The following is a 26,104-nucleotide window of genomic DNA, read 5'->3' as shown; positions in this document are numbered from 1 at the left end:
ATGTGTTTGGTGATTCTGTTTTCATACTTTATAAATAATGGATTCCCCATTAGTAAATTAAGTATTATATATATTACAAACCAATTATTAAGGAATTGTAGATGATTAATAACATCCTATATAAAGTGCTAGTAAATGATTAATAACTGATTTAGATGTACATTATTCATGCATACACACAAATACATATATATATATATATACACACATATATATATATATATATATATATATATAAAAATGTGTGTATATATACACACACACACACACACACACACACACACACACACACACACACACACACACACACACACACACACACACACACCTACTACTTCTGCTAGCTAGCTTTCTGCTTCACAACAGTGATGCTAGCCCACTGACCAATTACGGTGCATATTATTGCTGAGCTGCACGTTAATGCTGACGTACTTGTAGCAGTGTATATATAGTGTAGTATGCATGCATGCATGCATACACACACACACACACACACACACACACACACACACACACACACACACAGCTACAAGTACGTCAGCATTAACGCGCATCTCAGGAATAATGTGCACCGCGATTGGTCAGTGGGCTAGCATCACTGTTGTGAAGCAGAAAGCAAGCTAGCAGAACTACTACTACTACTACTACTACTACTACTACTACTACTACTACAAGTTGTAAGATATCTAAGAAGTTATGACATTTTTAGCGTTTTGCTTGGGTTTTTTTTTTTTTTTTTTTAAACTATCATTGTTTTTTTAACACGCAATGGCTGAAACGGATTTGGTGGCGGAGTTACTGGCAGCGCCTTTCTAAAGCTAGCAGCCCTGACCCAGCCAGGAAAAGGATTTGTACGATTTGCAACTGAGCATCTTGGTGTTTGAAGCTACGCTAACCTGAGTTGTCTAACCAACGCAGCAAAACGATACCATAGCACGGCAGGACACTTACAAGTTACGGTGCTTTTGAAAACTTTTGCTGAGACCTGAGTGACTAAGAGGCAGGGGTTTATATAGTAAGTGCAGCAGAGTGAGCAGGTGAGAGTGATAGAGCTGATGAGGTGGGTGACTAGCAGGTGCACTAAATGAGCTGATTAGGAGGCAGGTGAGGGGAGTTGTGCTGATGACGAGAGTGAGGAGAGTGTGGAGTGATGGGAGAGAATGGGCAGAGCTGTGACATATACACACATAAATACATTAAACTAAAACCTTTTCAGTATATATATTGTAAAGGTTTTAAATTAGTGTTTTTAATCATATATTCAATAATTCACCCATAGTTCTTTTTCATAATATTGTTTTTCTAAATCAATAATCAGTTAATTAAATCAGTTACTATGTTAAATAACACATTTTCAATCAGTTATAGTTCTTGTAATTAAAACAATGTATTTATCAATAACTTTCTTTTATTTCATTCACACATATTGCAATCCTAAGGCAGAGGAAATCAATCAAGACAGTTTACATTAACAACAGCAGCAAAACAAATGTCAGCAAACACGTTTATTAACTTGCAGTAACACATATGCACATACTATATATATTTTTATATAAGTCCCCCCCCCCCCCCCCCTCCTGCAGGCACATTTTCTCCAAAATTGTCCAAATCACATTGAGAAAATGATGAAAAGTTAAACAGTTATCAATAATGTTAACACAAGGATACAAACCTAGAAGATTGACACATATTACACAGCAGAATATACACAAATACACACAGAAATCATTTACATGGATGTCTTATTTCAATTTAAATAAATAAAAAAAAGGTGACATAACAACTGTCATCTCTGTGACAGCAACATTAACACATCAAAAGGATCTACTGGTTGTCTTATTAGTAAAGGCTTTATACAGGAGTAGAGCTAATGTAACTGTAACCTTAAGTACAGGATGGTCAAATGTAGATATTACAAAAGGACTTAATTCAAAGCCATGGTTGCTGAATGTCCGTCGTTCTCCCCCCTCAGCTCCTGGCTCCCTGTGACAAAACGAGAATAGAATTAACAAAATACTCAAATTCAGTTTATCCTTGTAGTTAATCTCAACGTTTGTAACGGTACCGGACTTAAAGTGATATTTCAGGTTGATAACCTGTCTACCTGAGTTTACGTTGGTCCGTTTATAGACATAATATGAAGTATAAATCATCTGTAAAATCGTCACAATCTCAGTAAGATATCAGTCAACCTCTGAGGTCTGAAAGTGAAGTTATTAAAAGTTACTTTACAAGTCTAACTACGGTCGGATGCAGGCAGACGAGCTGCCGCTAATAGCACAGCGGCTAACGCTAGTTAGCTTGTAAGTTACGAACGTCACAAAACATTTTAACACACGTGATGTTATAAGGTTGCTTATTTTGCTTTAACATTAGTATCGGTTACATTCTAGTGAGTACAATACTTACATTTAAAAGTGAATCCTACCATTTCTCCAGCTCCCGCATCACTCGCCACCATGTTGGTTCAAATAAAATTTTCATTGGCACGCAATGCATCTCAGGATATGCTGGGCCGCGAAGGATACATCAGATGTGCCCTCCAAATCTGGGACCAGAAGGCTGCATTCGTCGGCTGCATTCGAAGGAGTCTTCAACAAACATGCTAAATGGGACAGCTTAGTCGCAGCCGTGTGATGTTACCGGTCTACGAATGCAGCCTCGGAAGGATGCAGCCCCTGAATTGAGACACAGCTTTTGTCTTGAAGTGAACAGCATCTGTGGTAAGTGAAGTGATTTTCTTTTTTACAACTGCAGGTTAGATTGTCTATCGTGTCGTTTTTATGATATGGTTAATATTGTTCCCTTGATGTGGATAATATTTGAATGGCTCATGCTCTTCAGTGTGCGGCGGAATACGTGTTTTAGCGCCGCAGTGTTGCTGGATTGATTTGTCATGCTTTGTTGTAATACAAATATATGTGACTGGTTCTTGTGAGTTTTTTCTTGTCATTGTTTACATTGATTTTGACTATATGCATTGTCCGTTAATACTAAGCATCCCATCATGCGCGGGGTTAGGGTCGGACATTTGATTCTCTGTTTGGGGTTTTGTTTTCTTTAACAAAGCAAGAATTAAATACAATAGTATTATTCAAACGTATTGTTTGGTTCGTAAGCCTCGTACCAAACAGTTTAATACGAATACGTGTATTGTTACACCCCTAGAAACAAATAATAACCGTAGCTGTGGCTTCATAATGAGGTTATTAGGAGGTAGTTCAACTGTCGTAAGACAACACAGAAGGCCCAGGTATAAAATGCACGGCCCACCACTGCTGAATACTACTGATGCTCTGTTCTGCAATTCGTTAATGCTATTTGATGATATCTTGGATTTCTACAACTGATCCAGTATCCAGACAGTCCGGTTATAAACAATTATAAACCTGCTGATTTAACGTGAGGATGACATTGCATATTACCACACTATACAACACCATATGCACTGATAAACAATATACAAGCAACAAAAGCTGGAGTCAACCTGTCAGCAGTGATCAGGAATGCTGGTGGTTGCTGTGGCTCCAGCAAGCCCTGCAGATGCTGGATCTGGAAGGAACTGGATACACCAATTAGTCAGCTCAGGGATCGATCATTGTTCAATTGGATCATCCTCCAGTGCTGAAACCAAACACAGACATTGTCGTGTTTTGAAATAAACGTGAGAACAAACTGCTCTTAACTCAACTCTTTAATCGCATACCTGCCCATGTACGTTACACTCACGATACGGAACTCCCTCCCCGGTTGCCCTGCTTCCCCCACATTCTCCTGGGTCCTAAGTCCCTACTGTACGGTTTCCCAAAACATCCATGTATCAACATACATTTATAATAAATACCACAGACATGTTCCAAGATACACTACAGTTGTTAAGACCCTAACAGATATAATTAATTCCACTAACACTAACTGCTCTAGTGTTTGTGCTTTGGACTCCTTACACTCCATAGAGTCTCTGGGGGACGCTGTGACGTCACTGTGTCACTTTGACTGAAGTGCCTACTAAGTTCAATGGACCGAAACCACACCGCTAGAAGAGAAACAGCCTCTGGGTATTTTCACTTGCCCCACATAGCTGATATACATGTGTAAATTGCACACGCTATTTGATTCTCTTACACTGTTTTGAGTTATGTAACCATGTAAACAAACATGAAAGAATCCATATTTGGGCCAGTCTTATTTTTAGCTACACTTCACTGGATTGAACGCTATTAAATGCAGAGCAGCTGTCGGCTGTAACAGTTTAAATTGTCCTTCAGTCTCATTTACACATTTTGAGACCTGCTTTAGAGAGTGAGCCAAATACATCAACCAGAACTACATCCTTATTGTATGTATCTTGCTCAATACAGTAGTCAATATTTAATATTCAGCAATTACATTGCTTGGGAAAATCTCATGCAACTAACCTTGCAGACATGAAAGTAGGCTACACTTACAGAAGTGTTCTACCCAGAATCACTGTATTCTGAGAAAATCTTGTCTGATTGTCTTCATCAAGGGTCCTTAAAAAGACAAACAGCTTGGCTGAATTTGATTTTGCTGCATCACCATCTTTTCAGAGAATTCTTTCATCATCTTTTGGAATGTGGGTAAGGAATGAACAGTAAAACAACAGAAGAAAGTCAAGTCAAGAACTTTTGGAAGGGGGCACCCTTCAATACTAGACTGTCCTCACCAGAAAACAACAGCAATGGTTTTATGTACAAACACTTTTAACACCCTTTTGTGCTACTCTTCTCTTTCAGAAGCCATGGCATAGATACTGTGACATTGCTTTCATTGCAAAATGTCTCAAAGAGGACGCTAGGGTGAGTGGTTGGGAGCACAATTCTTCTAAATTTGACAGAGGACAACTAACAACCATGACCACAAACGCTATCTAGCCTTACATGATCCTTATTCAAGTATGAAAGCCATGGGCCACCATAGAGGGTACTTTGTCATATTCTATCTTTTATAGAGGCACCAAGACGGCACCTTTGCTGCACTTTCATGTAACATGGGGGCACCAGTGCACCTGTAATGTTATGATGCACATTACAACATATCTAAACAAGTTATTTCATTGTAACTTCATCTCGAAACTATGTTAGAAGTTTATTTTCAAAAGAGACTGTATTTAAACACAGAAGTTTATTTTGAAAAAACATTATGTATGAAACTAGAAGTCATACGTGAGCTGCAGAGTCAACATGCAAGCATCGGCGAGGCACAAGCCCGTGAAGGACACGACAGTCTTCAACATCCTCGTGTACTTGGAGAGAACATTGTTGGAAGAACGTAATCAGATTCTTTATTACTCCCCAAATTACAAACAAATGTCTGTCTATTGTTCAACCATGTTGGAGGAAATGTGGGGCAGTAAATGTAGACCACTCCCATGTAGTTATGTCCTCAAATTGTACAGTTTTGGGGAAATGTTCATATGGTTATAGTCAAAATTCTTGGCTATGATATACCTAAGTCAGGGGTCGGCCACCCACGACTCCCTGAGTCTACATCCACACTAATAAAAAAAAAAAAAAGTTTTAACAAACAAAAACAATCTCCGTCCACGCGGCGTTTCAGCATCGTTTTCGAGACAATCTCCGTCAGGACTACAACGCCTGAAAACGAATATCACGTGACTATTCATGTACAGTGGGCACGCGGGTGGGGCCGGTGTAAACAGGAAGTAGATTGGTTGCTCAAAGCCGCTAACCTGACTTCAGCCGCTCTGTAGGTCTGATAACGCCGCTGTACACGCCGCTCACTGATCGCTCCATTAACAGCTGTTTCCTCCGCAGAAATGCAGACTTTAACAGCTGCTAGTAAAGACAACAAGGTCATCAACGTCTGTAATAAGTTGGTCATGTTAAATTAACCTGGTAGTCGATAGATAATCAATGTTGTTGTTTGTAGTTTGATATTGTTATAACAGATAAAATAGCAATAAAATGTTAAGAATTGTCTTTTTTGTCTATTTTCATAAATACAACTAACTATAGTTTTTGTATATATAATATAACTATGTATAAAACTTTATAAGCTGTGATATCAAATAGCTTTTGCGGCTCCAGACGAAATTTATTTGGTGAAAAATAGGGCAAAATGGCTCTTTGGATAGTAAAGGTTGCCCACACCTGACCTAAGTAATGTATCTTACTCTACTTTAGTAATATGACAGCAGATATTGTGTTAAGAGAAGACAGAATTGCTGAAAATTTAGCTAACAGCTTGTAAGAAGGCTATTACGAAGAGATGGCACAAGATAGAACCACCATCACTATGAAGGTAGATTTGTGTCTTTATTACGCAAACAAAAAAATATGTTTTGAAAGCAAATTTCTCGCACTGCAATCAAAAATCAAGTTTGTAAGTGAAAATATATAAACTGAGAATAAATTATTTGTTAGTTTTGCTTATGAAACTATAATTTTTGGTTGCAAAACAAAAAGCTACGGTTTCAAAACGAAAAGCTACGGTTTCAAAACCAAAACCAAAACGTAAAGCTACGAGTTGAGTTTGGACGTAGTGGGCGGGGCATACGCTGCTGAATGAGACAGGAGTTTCTATTGGTGGGTTCGACTTGGATCCCGGCATCTACTTTCACTGTAGAGGTTACTGTGATGAGCGACATGGAGGTAAGTTGACATTATATTGCTCTGTTAGCACTTCACTTTGTTTTCATGTTGTTAGTGTCGTAGAGTCTCTTTTTTTAAAAGAACGACATGAGGTGTTGTTGACATGAAGCTTCACTTTCTGCGTGCATGTAACGTAAGTTACATGCACAGCAGCGTATGCCCCGCCCAATACGTCCAAACTCAACTCGTAGCTTTACGTTTTGGTTTTGGTTTTGAAACCGTAGCTTTTCGTTTTGAAACCGTAGCTTTTCGTTTTGAAAGCAAAGGTTTTTGTTTTGCAATCAAAAATTATAGTTTCATAAGCAAAACTAACAAATAATTTATTCTCAGTTTACATATTTTCACTTACAAATGATGATGAAAAGGCAAAAAAAGAAAGTGTGAAAAAAAGAAACGTCATAGTTTGAAGTGTAGGGCCGCTGACTAAGTTGCTATTTGACCAGTTGGGATTGAGAATGTTTTAGTTAGCAAAAGTTACAATGCTAACATGCTAAACTAATATAATATACATTGTAAACATACCTATCTGCTACATATCAGCATAATATTTTGGATGGGGAAAGGGAGGTTTGATGGGTCAAACAAACACAGGGCTTTCACCCAGGATATCTCTGTTCATGTCCAACCAAGTCAACATTGACTTAATTTTTAGTTCTGATCAAGCTGCTGTGTTTGATGAGTGGGGAGAGAGAATGTGTTGACATAGTAAGTAATACGGTTGTGAGAGTGTTGGAACCGAAAAGTGGCTGAAGCTCCCGAAAGCTATACAAGAATATCATAATTTTTCTACATTCTTAAAAACAGTTCAATACATCCATTAAGAATGAAAAGGGGGAAAATACATATATCCTTGCCTCCTCCCTCACAGCTTCCTTCTCTTTCTTCCTCAGGCACTATCATTTTTGTATGTGTGCCCTACATTTGTTATTCATCCATTGTTCATTAACCCAAATTCCTTCATAGTCTGCCTCTACCACTCATCTCTTAGCACACTCTCCCACTCCCTTCTGCAGAATAACATCCCCCTTCACTCACAATGGAGCCCTTCTTTACTGCATGTTTATAAATCCCTCCATGAATGGAAATGTAGTGCGGCAACAGCTGCTGCAGTCAGGCTTCTCCAGTGAAGAGTGTGTACCCAGAAAAGCAGCAGTGTTGTTCTCTTATAGATGGTAAATGGACTTGTACTTGTTCTTTTCTAGTCTTTTGACCACCGTCATCATTCATCCATTCACCCATTCACACTCATTCATACACTGACGGCAGGGGCTACCATGCAAGGTGCCACCTGCCCATCAGGAATATCTAACATTCATACCCATTCACTGATGGTACAGCCTTTGGTAGGAATTTGGGGTTAAGTCCCCAAGGATACATCAATATGGACTAGAGGAGCTGGGGATCGAACAGCAATAGGATATAGGCTGGATATTTATATTTGCCGAATGCATTGATACTTAAAAAATCATCAATAGGTGTTCATTTGTGAAGATTATCTTGCTAAAAAATTTTTTAAAGCATCATTAATGTTTGTTTGCCACAGAGATTATTTTCTGCAGTAATCCCAAATCCAATTAAAAAATCCCATTGGCTTTTTGTCAAGGGAACCAGTGCGACGCTAATTTCTGTGTTGCCCTACAAAAGTAAGTCATCCCTGCAGCCCTATATAATAAAATGAATGTTTAATAATAAGAAGAATTAACTTAAACTTAAATCCACCACGGACCAACACACTTGGAAAAGGTAAAAATGATAACAATTTGATGATTTATTAATTTAGTCTCAATTCTGAAGGAGTTTCTTGACTTGTTTACTTGTGTAAAGTGATCGTAATGTTTTATACATGCAAAACCACATAATCAAGTAGACTGCAGGAATGGATGCTGACCTACACCTATTATCTGTTGTGCAGTCTGCATGAGTCAGACTAGTTTTGACTTCAGTGAGACGTTACCGAACTAAGCTGTGATGCCGTATCTAATCAAAGACCGCCTGATAAACGATACCATGAACTCTGAATTTCCACATGGACTGCAGACGTTGTACTAGTCTGTTATAGAGAGCATCAACCAGAGCAATGCCACCAATGATGACAATGGAGAAGAAACAAGATAGCAGCACTCTTTTTTTTTTTGTACAGAAAAAAGGTGTGCATGCAACTACAGTCAGTCAAAGTTAAAGCAGGAAGGATAATTACAATGGACAGTGTGGGTCGTTGTAGTATTCTCAGTAATTACCTTAGGAATTAGAATGTTATCGAAACTAATACAAAACTACTCATCTTTAATGCTGAAACATATGGAGACTGGCTCAGCGGTAAACTTAGGTTGTCCCGTAAACAGAAGTTCGGCAGTTTGAACCCCTGCTCCTTCAGTCTCCATGTCTCCATGGGCAATACACTGAACCCCAGATTTCTCAGTGTATACATGTGCTTGTGAATGAGCATGTCGTGTACAGCTCTCTGAGTGATCAGTAGACTAGAAAGGTTCATGTACCCACTTTAAGTCAGCTCCGGGATGTCTGTGTGAATCCTCAGAGGGTTTGGTGCTTCTGTGAAGTGCTGCTTGTATTTTGGAGAATGGGGGGCTCTTTTTGTATTGTGAACCTCTGCAGCAGCATCTCACTTCATGAAAGAGATTGCTTAATAAGCAGAATACCAGGCTTAACTTTTTAAGATGTTTTTTTAGGAACAGAGAAATCAACATTTCTAAATTCTGTTAAGCTTTTCATCAAAGTGCAGCTAAGTGCCTCGTGTTTGATCTACTCCTCAATGAAGTAAGCTGGGAAATAGATTTTCCATTTTCACTATGAACCCAAAGGAATTTCACAACCCATTTATCAACCGTTTCCCCATCCTGGCATGTTCTGATTGGAACGATGGTTACCACGGCCGTAATTTACCTTCTAAATCAAAATGAACTCAGAAGTGAATTGACTCTGTCCTGTCAAACTGAGTGTATTGTCCCAGCTGAGATCAAGGCTTGATTAAATGAAGGTCATTCCACTGTCTGAGGCTATCTGTTACGCTGTAGCAATCAACTAAATCTATTTTCCATCTCAGCAGCCGCACAGGAGAAGATGGATTTGATGCACATAGACAGGTATTGAATTGCCAATTTCTGAAGGACAAACAAAATGGTCCCCCAACTGTTTGTATTTGCCTCACAGTAATGGCTGGGTCCTGGTGGGACTTTCACACACTCTTTAAGCACAAATAAATCCTCCTGACAGGCTTTTTCACAGTTTTGAGATAAATGACAGCATATAAAGACTGTAAGTTGGAGTATTAGTGCTAAAAGTAGAGGACATATTCGTCTAGAATTACCATTTAAATCATTTAAGTGACAACAATAAGCCAGCAGACTAATCAAAGCATTCAGTGCTGTTTCTCTTCCTCTTTAAGTGTCAATGTAATGCAGCTCTTCATTTTGTGTCCTGGATATAATAATGAGGGGAGAACAGTAGCAACATGTGGTTCTGTCAATTTTGATATGAATCATTTAGCATTTAAACCTGATTTAATAAAAATTACTTGAAAGAGCAAACCCATTTAATGATGCCACAATTTCCAATGTGGAACATTGGAAATAACTACAAAAGTGTTTACTATACACCATTTTAAGGTTATGTTTAGGTAATTCAAAGAACTTAACATCCAATGAAACATGGCTGTCTTGTGTCACAAAGACCAGCAAGCAAGTAAATCTATCTAGGTAAAGTATGAGAGCAGCTCTTTCTCCTGTCTTATTACCACCACTGAGGTGACCTTGAACAAGACCCAAACCCCAAGATGGCTTTAGTAGAGCTGCTCAGTGACCATCAGATAAGTGTGTGGTTGTACTGAGCCCCTTCCAGCTGAGAATGTGTGGAAAATAAATGAATGAAAATAACAACAAAAAACACATTACCCACTGGAACAGTGTGGCTGATTGTCATTTATTGACATCACAACATTGAACTAAGTGTAAGGGTAAGATAGTAGGAGAGGAGTAAAGGGATAAGGACAGTTTAGTGCTTGTCAGATGGTCCAACAAAGAATGACTAACCCTCACCCTATTGGGAGACTGTTTCCAACAATTTCAGAAACATTATAAAATCACGCCTAATTGAAGCTCTGTTTTTCGTTCTGCACACAGCTACCTGTGTCACACTCTGCATGTTCAACTGAGAGTACCTCTTCAAAAGTGTGCACCATTATCCCCATGTGAAGAATGATCAATTATCAGTTTGGCCCCTCTCCATGGTGATAGGCTTTATGCCAGTTATGACAAATATTGTCTAAACATAAAGAAATGTTTTTTTCTTTTCTTTTTTACAAATTTGAGAACTGAAAAGTAACACCAAGTAGAGTATGGTTGCTTCAATTTGACATTCCAGCAAACGCTGATCTCTGAGTCAGGAACAACCTGCAAAGACTTGGACACTACTGGACAAATAGATGGTACCAATCCCTTTTAGGGCCTTTATCCCACATTCCAAAGTCACATACAGCACTGTGGAGCAGAGGGACTGACCAGAATGCAAAATTAAATGAATCTTATCTTTAACTAACATTCACAGCGGCTGCTGAGGTGCCGCAGAACTCAGTCTCTGTAGCAATTTTTCTCCTTTGCTGAGCTGCTGCTGTGAGTGCTGTTGCGCTGTGAGTGTGTGTTGTGCAGAGTGCCCATGTATTGTGTTACACCAGCGGTTCCCAAACTTTTTAGGTCACGCACCCCCTTCTATATCCTGACCGGGTTCACGCACCCCCAATCCCCAACACCTTAAAAAAAAAAAAAAAGCAACAGAGCCCATTTATAGTCGCATAAAAATCGGACCAATGAGAGAACAGCTTGCTCGCGCGTGGCGTTTGTTTACAAGATTTAGTCTGCTGTTAAATGAGTTAACACAAACCGAACAAAGGGGCAACTGCAACGTATCATATTAACCCTGAATCGGAACAAAGCAAACAAACTACAGGTGTGAAAACGCCCTGAAACACTGCAACAAAGTTTCAATAAATTTCAGTTACACAAGGCGTCACTTTTAAAGAGCAATAAGGATGGTGAGGACACACGCACAGGCTCAGAGGCAGATTGCATCACATTTAATTTACAATTAACCATACATAGCGGTTACATTAATCTGAATCAAATTACAATAAAATTATACATCACGACTGATCATCAGAGGTAGGGGACTGAACTGGATACAGGAGTACAATTATGTAAGACAGCAAGAGGCAACACCATGCCACAGTTGCCACCAGGCAACACCATGCAAAGTACAGTATACATATTTACTGTGTAATTTGAAATTATTTAAACACAGTGAGCCACTTAAAGAACAAAGAGTGGCACATGCATAGGTTCAGAAACAGATATGGATAAAAAAGGAGGAGTCCATTTCAGGATTTTCACATGCAGTGCAGGTGCCTCAGCCTACAGCAAGAGAGAGGGGGAGAGATGTGAGTATTCCCAGTAACCTAGTAGCAATAACTAGAAAATTTCGCAAGAAATTTTGACAGTGTGGCTTCTACTGCCCGAAGACGTCACAATATATACATAAAACGCTGATGTTACTGGCAGTATCGTTGAGGTTCGATTGAGATAATGCTTCTCTCTTTTCTGCATTTTAAATTCATACTCTTGAAAAAGTTAAACCAAGTTAAAGCTGACGCTTTTATTTTGAAAACTTACCGGATGCTCTATCCCTTATCGGTGTCTGACTTCCTGCCTGGGTCGATCTGCTCTGTGTTAATTGACGCAATAAACCCGAGCCTTGGGCTCTCGCGCACCCTTCATTGAGGCAGAGTAGTGTTTGCCCCCCCTTAATGTCAGATCAGCAACACTAAATATGTTCGACACAGACGTGAAATACAGTACCTATTATATGGAAAGAAAGGACATATAATAAAAGTGTCTACAAATATTAGTGTGTGCAGGAATGAGACAGCAAAAGGCATGCGCTCAACCCAGTTAGTGAGGGATTCACAGTCTGAGGTGAGGAACAGCTGGTCACTGCCTCACCTCACTGTCTCCTCTCTGTTTGAACAGGACATGCACTAATTCAGAGATTTTGATTATAAAAATGTTTGGAATAATACAGAAATTACACTTATAGCGCAGATCAGTAGAGAAATATTAATATTTATTTTATTTTAGCATTATTTGTTTTTTACATTTCATCATCACACCCTGACCGCACGTCCCTGCGTAGAGCTCTGGGTGAACACAGATGGCTACAGTTTGTACTTCCTGATTCAACAACAACAGGACGTCAGTGATGACAGGAGGAACATCGCGCCAACCGCGTCGCTTCAAACGCGTCGCCCCAAACGCGTCGCCCCAAACGCGTCGCTCCAAACGCGTCGCTTCAAACGCCCCGCCCCAAGCGCGTCGCTCCAAACGCCCCAAACGCGTCGCTCAAAACGCGCCGCGCAAAATTCGCATCACTGCAGTCTCATCGCGTCTGTGCAAAGATTTTGTATGTAATCTCATCACGCGAATAATTCGCCCTGCGTTCGGTGTGAACACAGCTGGCAGCCTCGTGGGGAGGGGAGGGGGGAGCTGCGCTCATGTGATTGCTTGAAAATGAGGCTGACATCTGATTGGCTACACATAGGTCCATGTTAAAAAAAACGTATTTGTGAATACGGCCAGGCAGGGGAGTCTCAAAAAACCCACCAACAAATGTGAAGAGATCCACAAACAAATACACACAAATCCACAAACAAATAGAAAACATCCACACACAAAGACATACAAATGCAGAAATATATTTGTTCTGCGTGCATTTGTGAGTCACATTTATTTGTAAATCCTTCTGTGTAGAGACAGACAGACAGACAGAGAGAGAGAGAGAGCGCGTGCGTGCGTGTCACTGGTTGCCATGGTGACGACGCAGGGCCTGGAGAGTCTGTGAGTCTGTTTGTTTATAAACATCAGTAATTAGCTGAATTAAGAACACCTGTGAGCTTGGCAGACTTTTCATGAGAAAACACTGGAAAACACCTGTCAAACAAATGCACTTTATACCAAAACCATGAGTCCAATCAATAAAATAAGTGCACCGTGAGAGAGATAAGACTCTGCCGAACGCCCTGGTATGTTTTTTATGTTCATAGTGTTATAAATGTGAGCGCCAGCGCAAGTTACAAAACTGGTACCGTCTGCTTTCTTTGACAAATTTCTTTTCTGATTTAACATGGGGTCTAATGGAGTAGTTGGTTGGAATTCATGTCGCTCCACGGCTGTTTGAGCCAAATGTGTAAGTCCGTTGGATTCCATAGACACTTTGTTGCGACCAGCACAAGATTTCCAAGCTTTTTGGCCAAAAATGGTGTATAAAGAGTAAAAATTGTGGGAATGGGAGCAATTTGTTTGGAAAAATCACAGAACATTTTCCTGCTCTGCTTCACTCTGACCGTGATGTCATCACTCTAGCACTTAACGAGCTGCGCAATACACACCCATTATAAAATCTCAAACAGACCCAAAGTTTTGCTGAAACTAAATCGGTGACTTCATGAAAACTATGCTAGCTAGCAAAATGTCCATTTGGCTCAATAACGTCCATCAATTTGTCTACGTTTTAAACTTTGAATCATGTTTCTACGTTAAAGTATGGCTGGTCAATATGGGTCCAAAGTTAAGTGTTTTTTTTGCTTTCTTCAGGCCGAAATCCCATTCAAGTCAATGGGCCGATTTTTCATCATAGATTGCGATTTTTGGGGAAACCGCTGGACGAATTTCTTATAAAAGTCATAGCTCACGATTCCCGATCAAGCCGCACGTGTTGAATTACTTTTTGAGCAGGTGTTGGCAACGCTGTGTGACTAGTTTCGCGGCAAACTCTGATGTGGAAGATGGAGAATAAGAATAATAACTAGAAAATGCATTTCCTGCTGAAAATGCGTTGGAATGCTGAAAGCTGAAATTAATTGCAAAAACATTGCTGAAAATACAGAAATGAGAGACTACCTGTCTGAAAAATGTTGAAGCCCGAAAGCATTTAAACTGCACTGCTGAAAACCCTTCTAGTTGAAACGTCTAACTATGGTGTCTGTAGCTGAAAGTATGAGAAAGAAGAAGGTTTTGAAAATTGAAGAAGTTTAACAGGATTTGAAGATTTTCTCCATAGATATCTTATTCAAAACAAATTGCAAAAAGCTTAATAATTCAAAAATGTAAAGATTATAAATATGAAAAGTCATATCACTCTCTCCTGAAAGAGCTGAACATTTTGATATTCGAATGGTTTCTGTGGCTTAAAAAATGTCAGCAGTAGTGATATTTGTAGAAGTTGTAGTAGAAGTATTGTTTGAAGTAGAAGTATTAGTAGCATTAGAGATATTTATAGTAGTAGTAGAAGTTGTAGTTGTAATAGAAGTATTATTAGTCGTAGAAGTATTAGTAATTCAAAGAAGTAGTAGAAGTAGTCGTAGTAATAGCTGTAGCAGTGGTTGTTGTATTTAATATAACAGTAGTAGTAGTAGAAGAAGTAGTAGTATTAGTAATAGTAATGGCAGTATTTGAAGTAGCAGTAATAGCAGTAGTAGAAATACTAGTAGCATTCATACTAATAGCTGTAGTAGTATTAGTACTGGTAGTAGTATGAATAGCAGCAGTAGTAGTAGTAGTAGTAGTAGTAGTAGTAGCAGTTGTAATATAAGTAATAGTAGTACTGGTCGTATTAGCAGTAGTGGTAGTAATAATAGCAGTAGTAGTAATGGTAATAGTTGCAACAGCAAAAGTTGTAAAAAGTTGTAGTAGAAGTAGTATTAGTAGCAGTAGTAGTAATAGTAGAATATTTGCAGCAGTAGTAGTAGTTGTCGTAGTATTAGTAAGAACATTAATTATTTCAACAAAAAAGCCTCATTTTGAGCTTAATGTTTAAATACAGTTAATCCATGGGGCTTTTATTTTGAAAGGGTGGGGCTGGGTGGGTTAGACAGGAGGAGAGGAGACTGAATCATAATGTTAGATAAATACAAACAGGTTATTAAATGACAGGCTTCATCAAAAGCATTTCAGTTGGAATTCATTCGGTGGGGCTTGTACTTTAAAATGGTGTGTGTGTGTGTGAGTGTGTGGGGGGGTCCTCTAAAAGTCTCTAATACCTGAATGACTGTATAAGAGATACACACGCAGAGAGAGAGAGACACACAGAGAGATAGAGAGACACACAGAGAGAGAGAGATACACACGCAGAGAGAGAGAGACACACAGAGAGATAGAGAGAGAGGCTTGTGTCTGTGAGTCTGTGTGTTTATAAACATCAGTAATTAGCTCAAGCACGAACACCTGTGAGCCTGCCGCCTTTTCATGAGAAAAAAACTGGAAAACACCTGTCAAACAAAACCCAAAAAACACCATAACCATAGCCCCTATTGCTCCAAAATGAATACTCGAGAGGGAGGATGACTTGAAGAACAGATCATGCGAAAACTGTGTCTGTAGTGTAAAAAAAAGTGGCTTCAATGGCGATTTAGAAATGGGGTACGGTTGTCTGTGCAAGACTTTTTTGAAGTACGTTTTAACATTGGGGTCTATGGAGGAGAAAGTTGGTTTTCCTCTCAAGTAAAGGCTTTTGTGCCAAATGTGTAAATCTGTGAGATTCCATAGTCATATGTCTACGACAAGGACAAGATTAGCTACGTTTCCATCTAAAAATTATGCATGTCGAGTGAAAATTGAGGAGTCAGTCGCAAAAGACAAATGTTTTTTTCACAGAAATCTCAGGCTTCTCTTCACTTTAGCGATGACATCACGCACTCTAAGCTGCGCAATACACACCCATTATAAAAGCAGAAAAGGACTGAAAAACACATAAAAGCAAAATTGCTACAGCTCAAAAAGTATAAAAGATATCAAAATGATTATAACATACAATTGTTGATCAGGGTTTTCTCAACATTTGAAAGTTTAAATGGTGTCTGTAGCTGAAAGTATGAGGAAGTAGAATGATCTGAAAGTTGAACAAGTTTAAGAGGATTTGAAAAGTTTCTCCATAGACATCCCATTCAAAAAAAATTGCAAAATGCTTAATAATTAAAAAAGTTGAAAGATTAGAAACATAAAAAGACATAGCACCCCTCTCCTGAAAAAGCTGAACATTTTCATATTTGAACGGTTTCTGTAGCTTAAGAAATGTGGACGTTATTAAGTGCCAAAATACGTACGGAAGAAATAGTTGAAGAATAAAGATTCGAAGAACAATACTTGGAATGCTGAATCAGCATTCCAACAATAAGCCCGCAGGATTACAGTCAGTGTGCTTTGGCACAGGCAGTATTACTGCCTTGTGCCACAAAGCCACACTGAATAATAAATTTGGCCACATACTTACATATATTAATGCGACGGATGGGCCTGCATCTTTGCACAAAGCTCTCCGATGTTTGGCGCAATTGAAGACAGTTTAAGCCTCAGATCTTTCTCAACAGCATCCAGTCTTTGCTGATATTAATCTTCACTGCTGTCAGAGCAGAGAAACCAGCCTCACACAGATACGTTGTGGCGAAGGGCATCAAAACCCTCAAGGCTTGCTGGGTATGCTGGGTATGCTGGCATTGCCTTGGTCCAAAAATCCACAAGTGGCTTTTGTTTGAACTGCAACTGCAGTGCTCCATCAGATGACAGCTCAATCAGCTGCTCCTGCTCCTGAAATGACAGCTGTGGGACAGGGAGGGAAGCTTCAAATGGGTTACGAATCCACGTCTGAGATGTGTCCATAGGTGGGAAGTATTTCCGTAGCTGCTCGGCAAGTTGTTTGAGGTGTTCAATTATGAGACTTTTCACACGTTCACCCATGATCACGTTGTTTGCCTCCAAGAACGTGTGAAGCGTAGGGAAACACAGGAGCGTATTCCCACTCACACAGCTTGTCCAGAACCATAGCTTCTTGATCATAGCTTCTATCTTGTCTTGTGTGTTGAACAAAGTAACACTGACTCCCTGCAGACTTAAATTCAGTTCATTCAGAACAGAAAAGATGTGGGCCAGATAGGTCAGCTTCTGCAGAAAGTCCTCGTCATGCAGATTGGAGGCCAAATGAAACAGGTTGTCCTCAAAAAACTGCTGAAGTTCGTGCCGCATTTCAAAAAGCCTTGTCAACACCTTGACAATCAATGCACTTCAGTATGCAGCAGCTGTGCTTTGTGTTCGCTGCCCACCTCATTGCATAACAGTGTGAACAGTCTTGAATTTAGCAGGCGCGCTTTAATGAAGTTCACCAGTTTCACAGCATCATTGAGGACTGAAAGTAGATCAGCTGGCATGTTTTTGACTGCGAGGGCCTCCCTGTGAACACTGCAATGTAACCAGAGAATAGATGGACAGACTTTCCTGATGTGAGCTATAAGCCCTGTGTGCTTCCCCGTCATCGATTTTGCCCCATCAGTGCAGATTCCCACGCAATGTGTACAGTCGATCCCGTTGGTCCTCATAAAGATGTCAATTAAATTTAAGATTTCTTGTCCTGTTGTTCAGGTAGCAAGGGACCGACAGTACAAAAAATCTTCCTGCACCGTGCCTTCGAAAAGGTAACGGACGTACACCAGAAGATTGGCCAGATTAGCCACATCTGTAGACTTGTCTACTTGCGGAGAGTAAAACTCACTCTTTTTCACGCTACCAACTAATGTAGCCAGGATGTCTTCGGACAAAGCATCGATGCGTGCAACACAGTGTTGTTGGACACCGGGATCATGTCCAACTTTTTTGCTTCTCTCTCTCCAATCATACATTCCACCATCTCTTTGGCAGCTGGCAAGCACACGTCTTCGGTGATTGCGTGAGGTAGCCCCTTTCTTTCTATTCTGTAACTGACCAGATATGAAGCCCCTGGTGCAGTTTTTGTAGACCCAACACATGAATGAGACTGCAGTTGTTTTTGGCTGTTTTGTAACTCCTCCAATTTCTATATAAAAAATATAAGGGGCTTTTGACTTGCACTGGCATGCTTGGTGTTCAGGTGGCGATGTAAATAAGAGGGCTTCAGACAGCTGTTAGCCAGAACCTCACTGCACACCACACACTGTGGCTTTGGGCAATCTGCATTGCCAATCCGTGAAGCCCAGACCCAGATAATTTTCATCATATTTCCTCTTTTTTCTCCAGTCTGATGCTCACTCTCGTTTCCTCTTTTTTCACCTTAACTCCGCGATGGGCCTATGTGCTCCCGATTTGTCTGTGCTATCCCTTCCTCCTTTTCGGTCTCCTCCGTCTCATCTTTCTCTGACTCCCGCTCGATTTCTACTCCCGGTCTCTCCCCAACGCACCTCTCCATCTCTCTCGCCTCCGATTCCTCACTCTCTCTCTGTCACTCTCCTCTTTTATGACTGATAGCTTCAGATGTCCCACCTGCCAATTTCCCCGATTTCAGCCAGTGTAGCATATTTGCATGAATTTTGCTGAATGAATGAAGTTAGATGTTAGCTGACGATAGCTGCACAAGCTAGGCTACCTAGTGTGTACGTAAAAGACAGTCTGGCAGCAGGAGCTGAAGTGCATTTATTTATTAAATTGTAAGTTTTAAATTTTACAAAGGGAATTTTTATAATTAGTACGCACACCTCCTCATCTCCATCCAGTCTTCACAGATTCATCAGCTTCATCATCATCTCATAAGCCCCATCATCCGCCACCACCAGTGTCTGGACTCTGGGGGTTTTTCTCGCTGCTGCTCAGGGCAGACGCCCCTCCATTACAGTCTCTACTGTAGAGTCTAAGCAACAAACTTCAATCACTTGTCTCTCCTGATTGAAATCCAGGACAGGATGGAAGAGATGGGGAAAAAAGAAGGAACAGAGGAAAAGTTAAAAAGTTTGTTTACTTTTGTAGTTTTTAACATTGAGCAGAGGGTACAACAAAAATCTAAAGTTAAAATGTTTTTCTTGAAATGTATGTAGATACAGCTACTACAGAGTGGGCTCAATAAAAATAAAACATTTCAAAACTGCCAATCAGATAACTAAATAAAAAATGTGATATAAAAAAACTATTTTTGCCATGTAGTTTAGCTTGCTACTTGTCTCTGGATTAGCTTTAGTGTAGCGAAGCATCATTTAATGTGGTGTACCTGGTTAGTCACTAAATTTGTCAAGAAAACAGCTGCCTGCTCCTGGAGGCAAGGTGGATCAGAGCGAGACCAAACCGAAACAATAACGCTGCAGAGCTGGTGTTGATTCTCTGTGGGTTCATCACTGTAAGACACCTATCCTGTTAGACATAGCAGCTTTACAACAGCACCATGACCAGTGTGCACAAACAGGAACAATTAGTGCACGGCCCACACATCAGTGTCGACATGTGACAATGTGCCCCCCTCCATACAGAATTAATTTGCCAGACTGATGACTCAGGGTTTATAAAACAAAATCAAGTCCATCTGTTTTTATTTCTGTTCCACTTATTCTGTTTTATTTAGCTTGGTTCACAGAAAAGGAGAGCAGGAGTGTTAAGATATCTGATATCAGATGTTTTCCAAGATAGTGAACCTAAATGTTTCTCTGAAGCCTAAACTGGTGTGAAATCAGAAACAAGACCGTGAGGCTGTCCTGTACAGCACTGAGCTGAATGCTGATATCAGCATGTTAACATTCTCACAATGACAGTGCTAATATGCTAATACATCGCCACCTTAGTATAGCATATTAATATGCTAACACTTGCTAATTCACACTAAAGACAAGAACAGCTGAGACTGATGGGAATGTCATTAGTTCTGCAAATATTAGGACAAAGTATTGCACACACTTGAATGTGGACCTGAAGGTGGCCCTTGAGGACTAGTTATCAATTCATCCTGAATGGACTTGTATGTCCGTACCAAATTGCATAGTAGAGTAGAGGAAAAGTCAAGTACCGGCTGACCACTGTTGGAAATGTTTTGATGAGACTTAAGGATCTGATATAGAAATCAGCACATCAGATGGAAATGTTTTTATTAACTATCATTAATTAAAATACATGTAAACATATAGTACCTCAGGCACTTTGAGGAACCATAAACTTTACCTGTTCACACATCTGTAGCTAGATTCTGTTTTCTCTAGCTAACCGGGCCACAACTCTACTTCACATGGACAGCTTCCTAAAAAGCGTCCTCACTGTGACAGCCAGTGCCTGTCACAGTAAACAAATCATGTCTAGAAAAGTTGGCCATAGTCTCTCTGCTGTCCAACTCCCTCTCAGCTCTCTTCAGTCAGAGGCGGTGGCTGTTTGTCCAGGATGCTAGCCAGTGTTTTAAACGGCTGTCCCCAGTCACCAAGGGAGCTAAAATCCCCGGAATTGTCAATAACCCATGATTCCTCTATGGAGCTGAGCGAGCCGGCCACTGAGCCATCACCCTCGTAGGCGTAGGTCGCCAGCGAATCATAGGGCGGGGCGGTGTAACCCTGCTGACTCTCCTCCAGCCGCTGTGCAATGAACTCCCTGATCATTTCAGCATCGCCCTCAGTCACTCGTTTGTTGTTCACGATTACACTGGCTGTTTGACGATGGATGTCAGGTGACCTGACGTCGTCACAGCGGCTGCTGAGGTGCAGCAGAACCCCGTCTCCATAGCCATTTTTCTCCTTCTTGGAGCTGCTGCTGTGAGTGCTGGTTCGCTGTGAGTGTGTTTTGCGCAGAGTGCCCATGTCAAACGCGCGCGTGTCTGCCTCGCCGCCGCCCTCATCGTCATAGTGAATGACGTTATCACGGATGTCCTCTTTTGATGTCATCAGAGTGTCCTTCTCTTTCTGGCGCCTCTGGCCCATGTATAATGCTGCCATGACTGCAAGACAAAAGGATGATAAATGATGAGTTATTTGAAAATTTGCGATCTTAGCATTATAAATCTCAGTATTTTCTGCCTGATTTTTCATTTAAAAATATGTATGTTGACAGTTTCTGTGATTATAGCATCTTTTATTAAATGATTCTGACTGCATAGGTTTGGATTTTGGTTTTGTATCTGTAATCTTAGAGGCAAGGAAAATACAGAAGAAACTACAATAATAATCTCAACCACAGACATGTATCCACATGTATCGAAGACAAACGTCATGGCACACCACTGCAACAGGATGTCTTCTTTTTTCCTATCGTAGAGCTTCCTGGCCAATTTCATCCAGATTTGTTTTAACTTGATATTGTTGTTCTTTTGACTCACATCACTGGCCTCACTGGCCTGCTACATCCCACAATGCAGGCAGCCAATATGGGTGAACTTCTCTTTGCGTCACAGTGCGTTCAGTTGGTGACTAACTAACAATTTCTGGTTAAAAATATTTAATAGGACCACTTGCATATCTCGCTGTACTATCAAGTCAGTAACAATTGGAAAAGCTGATGGATCCTCAGATGGCAGGCTCTAACATGTCAGATCCGGGCTAACATGCCCTGCTGTCTGTTGGAGTCTGTATGTGAGGGATACAAACTGCCAACGCTGAACGTGAGCAGCTTTGAAGATGGTGAGAAGAGGAAGCCCTACTGCTCACTCACGTCTACATTTCTCTCGGTACAAAGCATTGATTGCTCTTTTGTCCTGGACTGCTCTTTACAGTTCTGCTGTGTTTCGTATCTGAGCTGTGAACCCACACTCTCACATTTTGACATTAACACACAACCCTATGGACAAATTGAGGATATGTATTCCTAATATTTCTGATGCAATCCAAGTCATGCTGTCTCCCCAGGTACACCTATTACACAAAAACATGTTCTTGTAGACGATTATAGAGTTTTATATATATATACTGTATATGACTCATAATTGGTTAGATTTTAAAGCCCCCGTTTATCTAAAATAATCAACCACATCACATGGTTTTTCTCAGTGGATGGAGATCACTCAGTTGTCATGGAGATAGCTCAGTTGTCAAAAGAAAGCCATAAAGTTCCATACTTGGCTCACACAATGACAACAACTCCATCCACGAAGGAATCCCATGATAGGAGGCTGAAAGCTGTGGAATAAGACTAAGTGGAAGATTCTTTTATCAAATCTTTAGAAGCAACAACTATGGCAAGTACTTGAGTTCAGAGTAACAGCTCTGCAGAAGCTAGGAGACATTGACAAAAGACAGTTGAGTAACAACATTAATGGTAGTTAAACATTTGTGATTAAGATGAAATACAAGATAACCAATAGAACACCAGCTCTCTGCCAGTATTGTCAGCTTATTGGGTATTAGAACATTAAAGATGTTAAACTCATGTTAAACCAGACCCAAAAGAATCACCTAGAAGTGAAGAAGTTAGTAACAGAAGTGACCTGAGGAAAATGTGAGACAAGTTGAAGAATCTAATTAATAAATATCCTTCAATGTGTCTGCAGTGATTGCATATATCAGTAATTTGGATATAATTTGGTTTCTTTGCCTAAAATGACTGATAGCACTGTTTTTGTTTCCATGTGGGAATACTTCCTGTTTATTACCACGGGTTGTTGGTCGTGAATCTGAAGTTAGCTCTGGTGTCATCACATAAAAATGTTACAAATACATGTAGATTGTAGGGAATATATTTTTGCTCTCTGACTTGGTTGATTTCTCTATCTCTAATTTATTCTCTCATTCATCCTGTCTTCCAACTTCATCTGTCCTCATTGTGTCTTGTCTACTACTATATAATCAATGCAGAAGCAAGGAAACTAAGGCTGTTGCTCTAACCAGACAATTAATGAATCTAAAGTGCCCTGTGAGGCTGCCTCCACCTGGCTAATGCCACCACTGCTGCTGCTTACTGCAATACACAGCAGCCCTATTAGACAGCTGTCTTCCAAAAGACACAGAGTTTCAGATGTTTGAATGCTGTATTTCTGTTGGTCTCAGGTGATCTTTCTGTTTTATATTCAAATTATAGCACAAATTGTTGCACTTCCGTAAAGATGCCTTCGTTGGTAAAATGATGAGCATTTTGTTAATTTCAGTCACAATCTTGTTATTCTTCTCAGACGTTTGTACTTCCTGTCCTCTTGGCATAACAAACCTAGTTGTTGTCAGTGCTAAATCAATGTGAGGAATTCTCGATCTTGACCTCACAGCTTACAAACAAACATAGATAGGCAATAGACAGGTTACCTGACTATTTAAACAGCTCACCAATTTATGAAAAGCTAGAGGGTACATGTGCAGACTTAAGAAGATTCCCCCCGCCCCCCAGACACACACATACTTCCTTCCATTATCTATCTGTGAGGCAGATCTGTGAGGCAGATCAGTTCACAGAACGACATCCCTTGGGGTATGTGCTATAGAAACTAAACAAGGTCACGATGTAGACTAGGAGCTGGTTAATGGAGGCTGCTGGTATATGCCATAGCATGCTGTGTCTGCATGCTCAGCTCGTTTGGAGACTTAATAGAAAACCATGACATGTCTGCATCGGGGCTTTTGGGCTGCTTGCTGCTGGAGGAAAGAAGAACTTACAGTACGGTACACTCGAGGACTGTAAAAAGGAACCAACAACGCTTCCAGAAATAATAACAGGCACTACAGTCGGTCAGAGGGGAATTTAAAAGAGAACACACAGTCTGCGATCTGTCTGTGAAAAATGCTGTTTATTAGCTGCCTTTGTGATTCAAGTTAAAGCCAATATTCTGTTTGTTGTAGCATAATAAAATAGTTCTACATGCGGAAGACATTTACACAAAAGGGACAACATAAACAATCCAATATACTGTATAATAACAAATGGCAGAATAATGTGAAATCATTAGTTTCTGATTCAGCAGGATCAGCAACAATACTGTATTCTGCTGTGGGTGGGAGAATAACACTGTGTTAGCATTAGAGAAGGAGGATGGGGGGGGATCTCTGCAGGCTGTAATGAACACTACTTTCTATCATTACAAACAAACATACAGCCCTTCTGAGCCCTACTCACAGATCAGATCAGTTTTGCTTCAGATCAAAAAACCTTTACCTTGGAGATCACAAATACAGTCATTGAAGTTTAACTTTGTTCATTTCTACAAGGATAAAGCACAAATGTCTCATGTATCCAAAAACGCAGGTCCCTTCTTTTTAACACACATTTGTGGCATTTCTGCATTATTTTGAGAGTGGGAGAGAGGAAAGAGAGGGGTGAGAGGGGAAGACATGCAGCAAAGGACCCTTAGCCGGACTCCAAACCTGGCTGCTGCCTAAGGACTAAATGGGTAAATTGCTCCACCCGATGAGTTACCAGGGTTCTAAGATATAGAAGTTACCTAGGTAGAGAACCTAGGTAACTTCTATATCTTAATTATCCTTTTGACCATCATTAATCCTAGGCAAATTAAGATTGTAGGATTGATTGTAGTGAATTGCTGAGATCAGAGAACTAAATCGTACAAAGAAGTTAAACGAGACAGTAGACAACCAGACTGGTTGTTAACATGCAGCACAGTACTTACTGCAGTTCTCTTCTGCCATTGAGGGATTATTTTGAGATATTTCAGGTTTAAGTTTCACCTCTGAAAAAAGTGGCTCAGATAACCTAGGTAAACTTATGCTTTGATGGCTGCTTGTGTTTCTGACCTCAGTGTGCTGTTTTAGTGATGTCGCCAGTTGTCAAAAAAAAAAATGACTATAATGTCAGTAATTGGTGGGTATAATAACATAATTGCTGATAGACATGATGGCCATAGCTACAGAGTTAAGATACTGTAGCTCTGTAGCATGGTGACTTTCTACAATATGCTTGGATCTCAATAAGAAAAAATCAGTGAGGGACTTTGGGACAGCCTGAGGGAATTATACTACTGTTTCCATCAACGGGTCATCCGTCAAAACCATAGCCATAGAATAGGAGTAGAACTGACATTGAACTCTTTGAACCATTGATCCAGCCACCCTCCTCATAACCTGTTGTCTCTCCTTCCTTCTAACAAACCTGCAGAGCAGTCCCACTTGACGCTCCCACATGCACTGATCACTCTTTGTAAATAGTATGTATGCAATGTAACATGTAAGTGCACTGGGTTTACAATTATGTAGGCTGTGAGGGTTGTTGTGGGCTGTAAGTGTTATAGTGTGGATGGTCTGTATACTTATGTATTTAAAGGACGTGAGTCGGCCACTGTACTAGAGCCTTCAGGGATGGTCTGTTTGATCTTCAATACTAGCCCCTGTTGTGTTTGTTTCATATGGTGTTCCTGGTCCATTATAGCGGACTATAAATCCATAATGTTATAACCTTATGTTGTGTTAGATCTTTTAATAGAGGATTTTTTTAGGCTTGTAGGCCTCATTGACCTGAGCTCATACGACTCGTTTTGAGTCAAAAAGCAGTGTATGGATCACTGACTATAACAAATACTCAAAAGAAACATATTGTGCTATTTATCACAGATTACTTTGTGTCAAAGTTTAAACAAAGACATTTGTTTTAAAAAATGTGTATATAGTGGTACATAGAGTGGTATATAGAGTAAAGATCTGGATCTGCGTTGTCTTCATCATGACTTCCTCCCCTACAAATCTTCACTGTTAGTTTCCTGGCCTCTCCTCAATGATC

At 40.1% G+C, this 26,104-nt stretch overlaps 1 protein-coding gene across 1 annotated transcript in view; it reads right to left on the bottom strand.

Annotated features, from left to right (window-relative positions):
- Positions 1 to 19,991: 19,991 nt before the first annotated feature.
- The window catches only part of LOC137865996 (cadherin-12-like), a 70,090-nt gene continuing 63,977 nt past the window's right edge, over positions 19,992 to 26,104 (bottom strand). Inside the window, exon 12 of the mRNA XM_068701613.1 lies at positions 19,992 to 21,395. Within this exon, the coding sequence (XP_068557714.1) occupies positions 20,809 to 21,395 (587 nt within the window). The 3' untranslated portion in view covers positions 19,992 to 20,808. The remainder of the gene's footprint in view (positions 21,396 to 26,104) is intronic.

This window comes from Cebidichthys violaceus, unplaced genomic scaffold (genome assembly GCF_023349555.1).
Source record: "Cebidichthys violaceus isolate CVI_PGR_0920_01 unplaced genomic scaffold, fCebVio1.0.p SCAF_8, whole genome shotgun sequence".
Lineage (NCBI taxonomy): Eukaryota > Metazoa > Chordata > Actinopteri > Perciformes > Stichaeidae > Cebidichthys > Cebidichthys violaceus.
The sequence above is the reverse complement of the archived record's forward strand: the minus strand, read 5'-3'. Positions and strand labels throughout refer to the sequence as shown.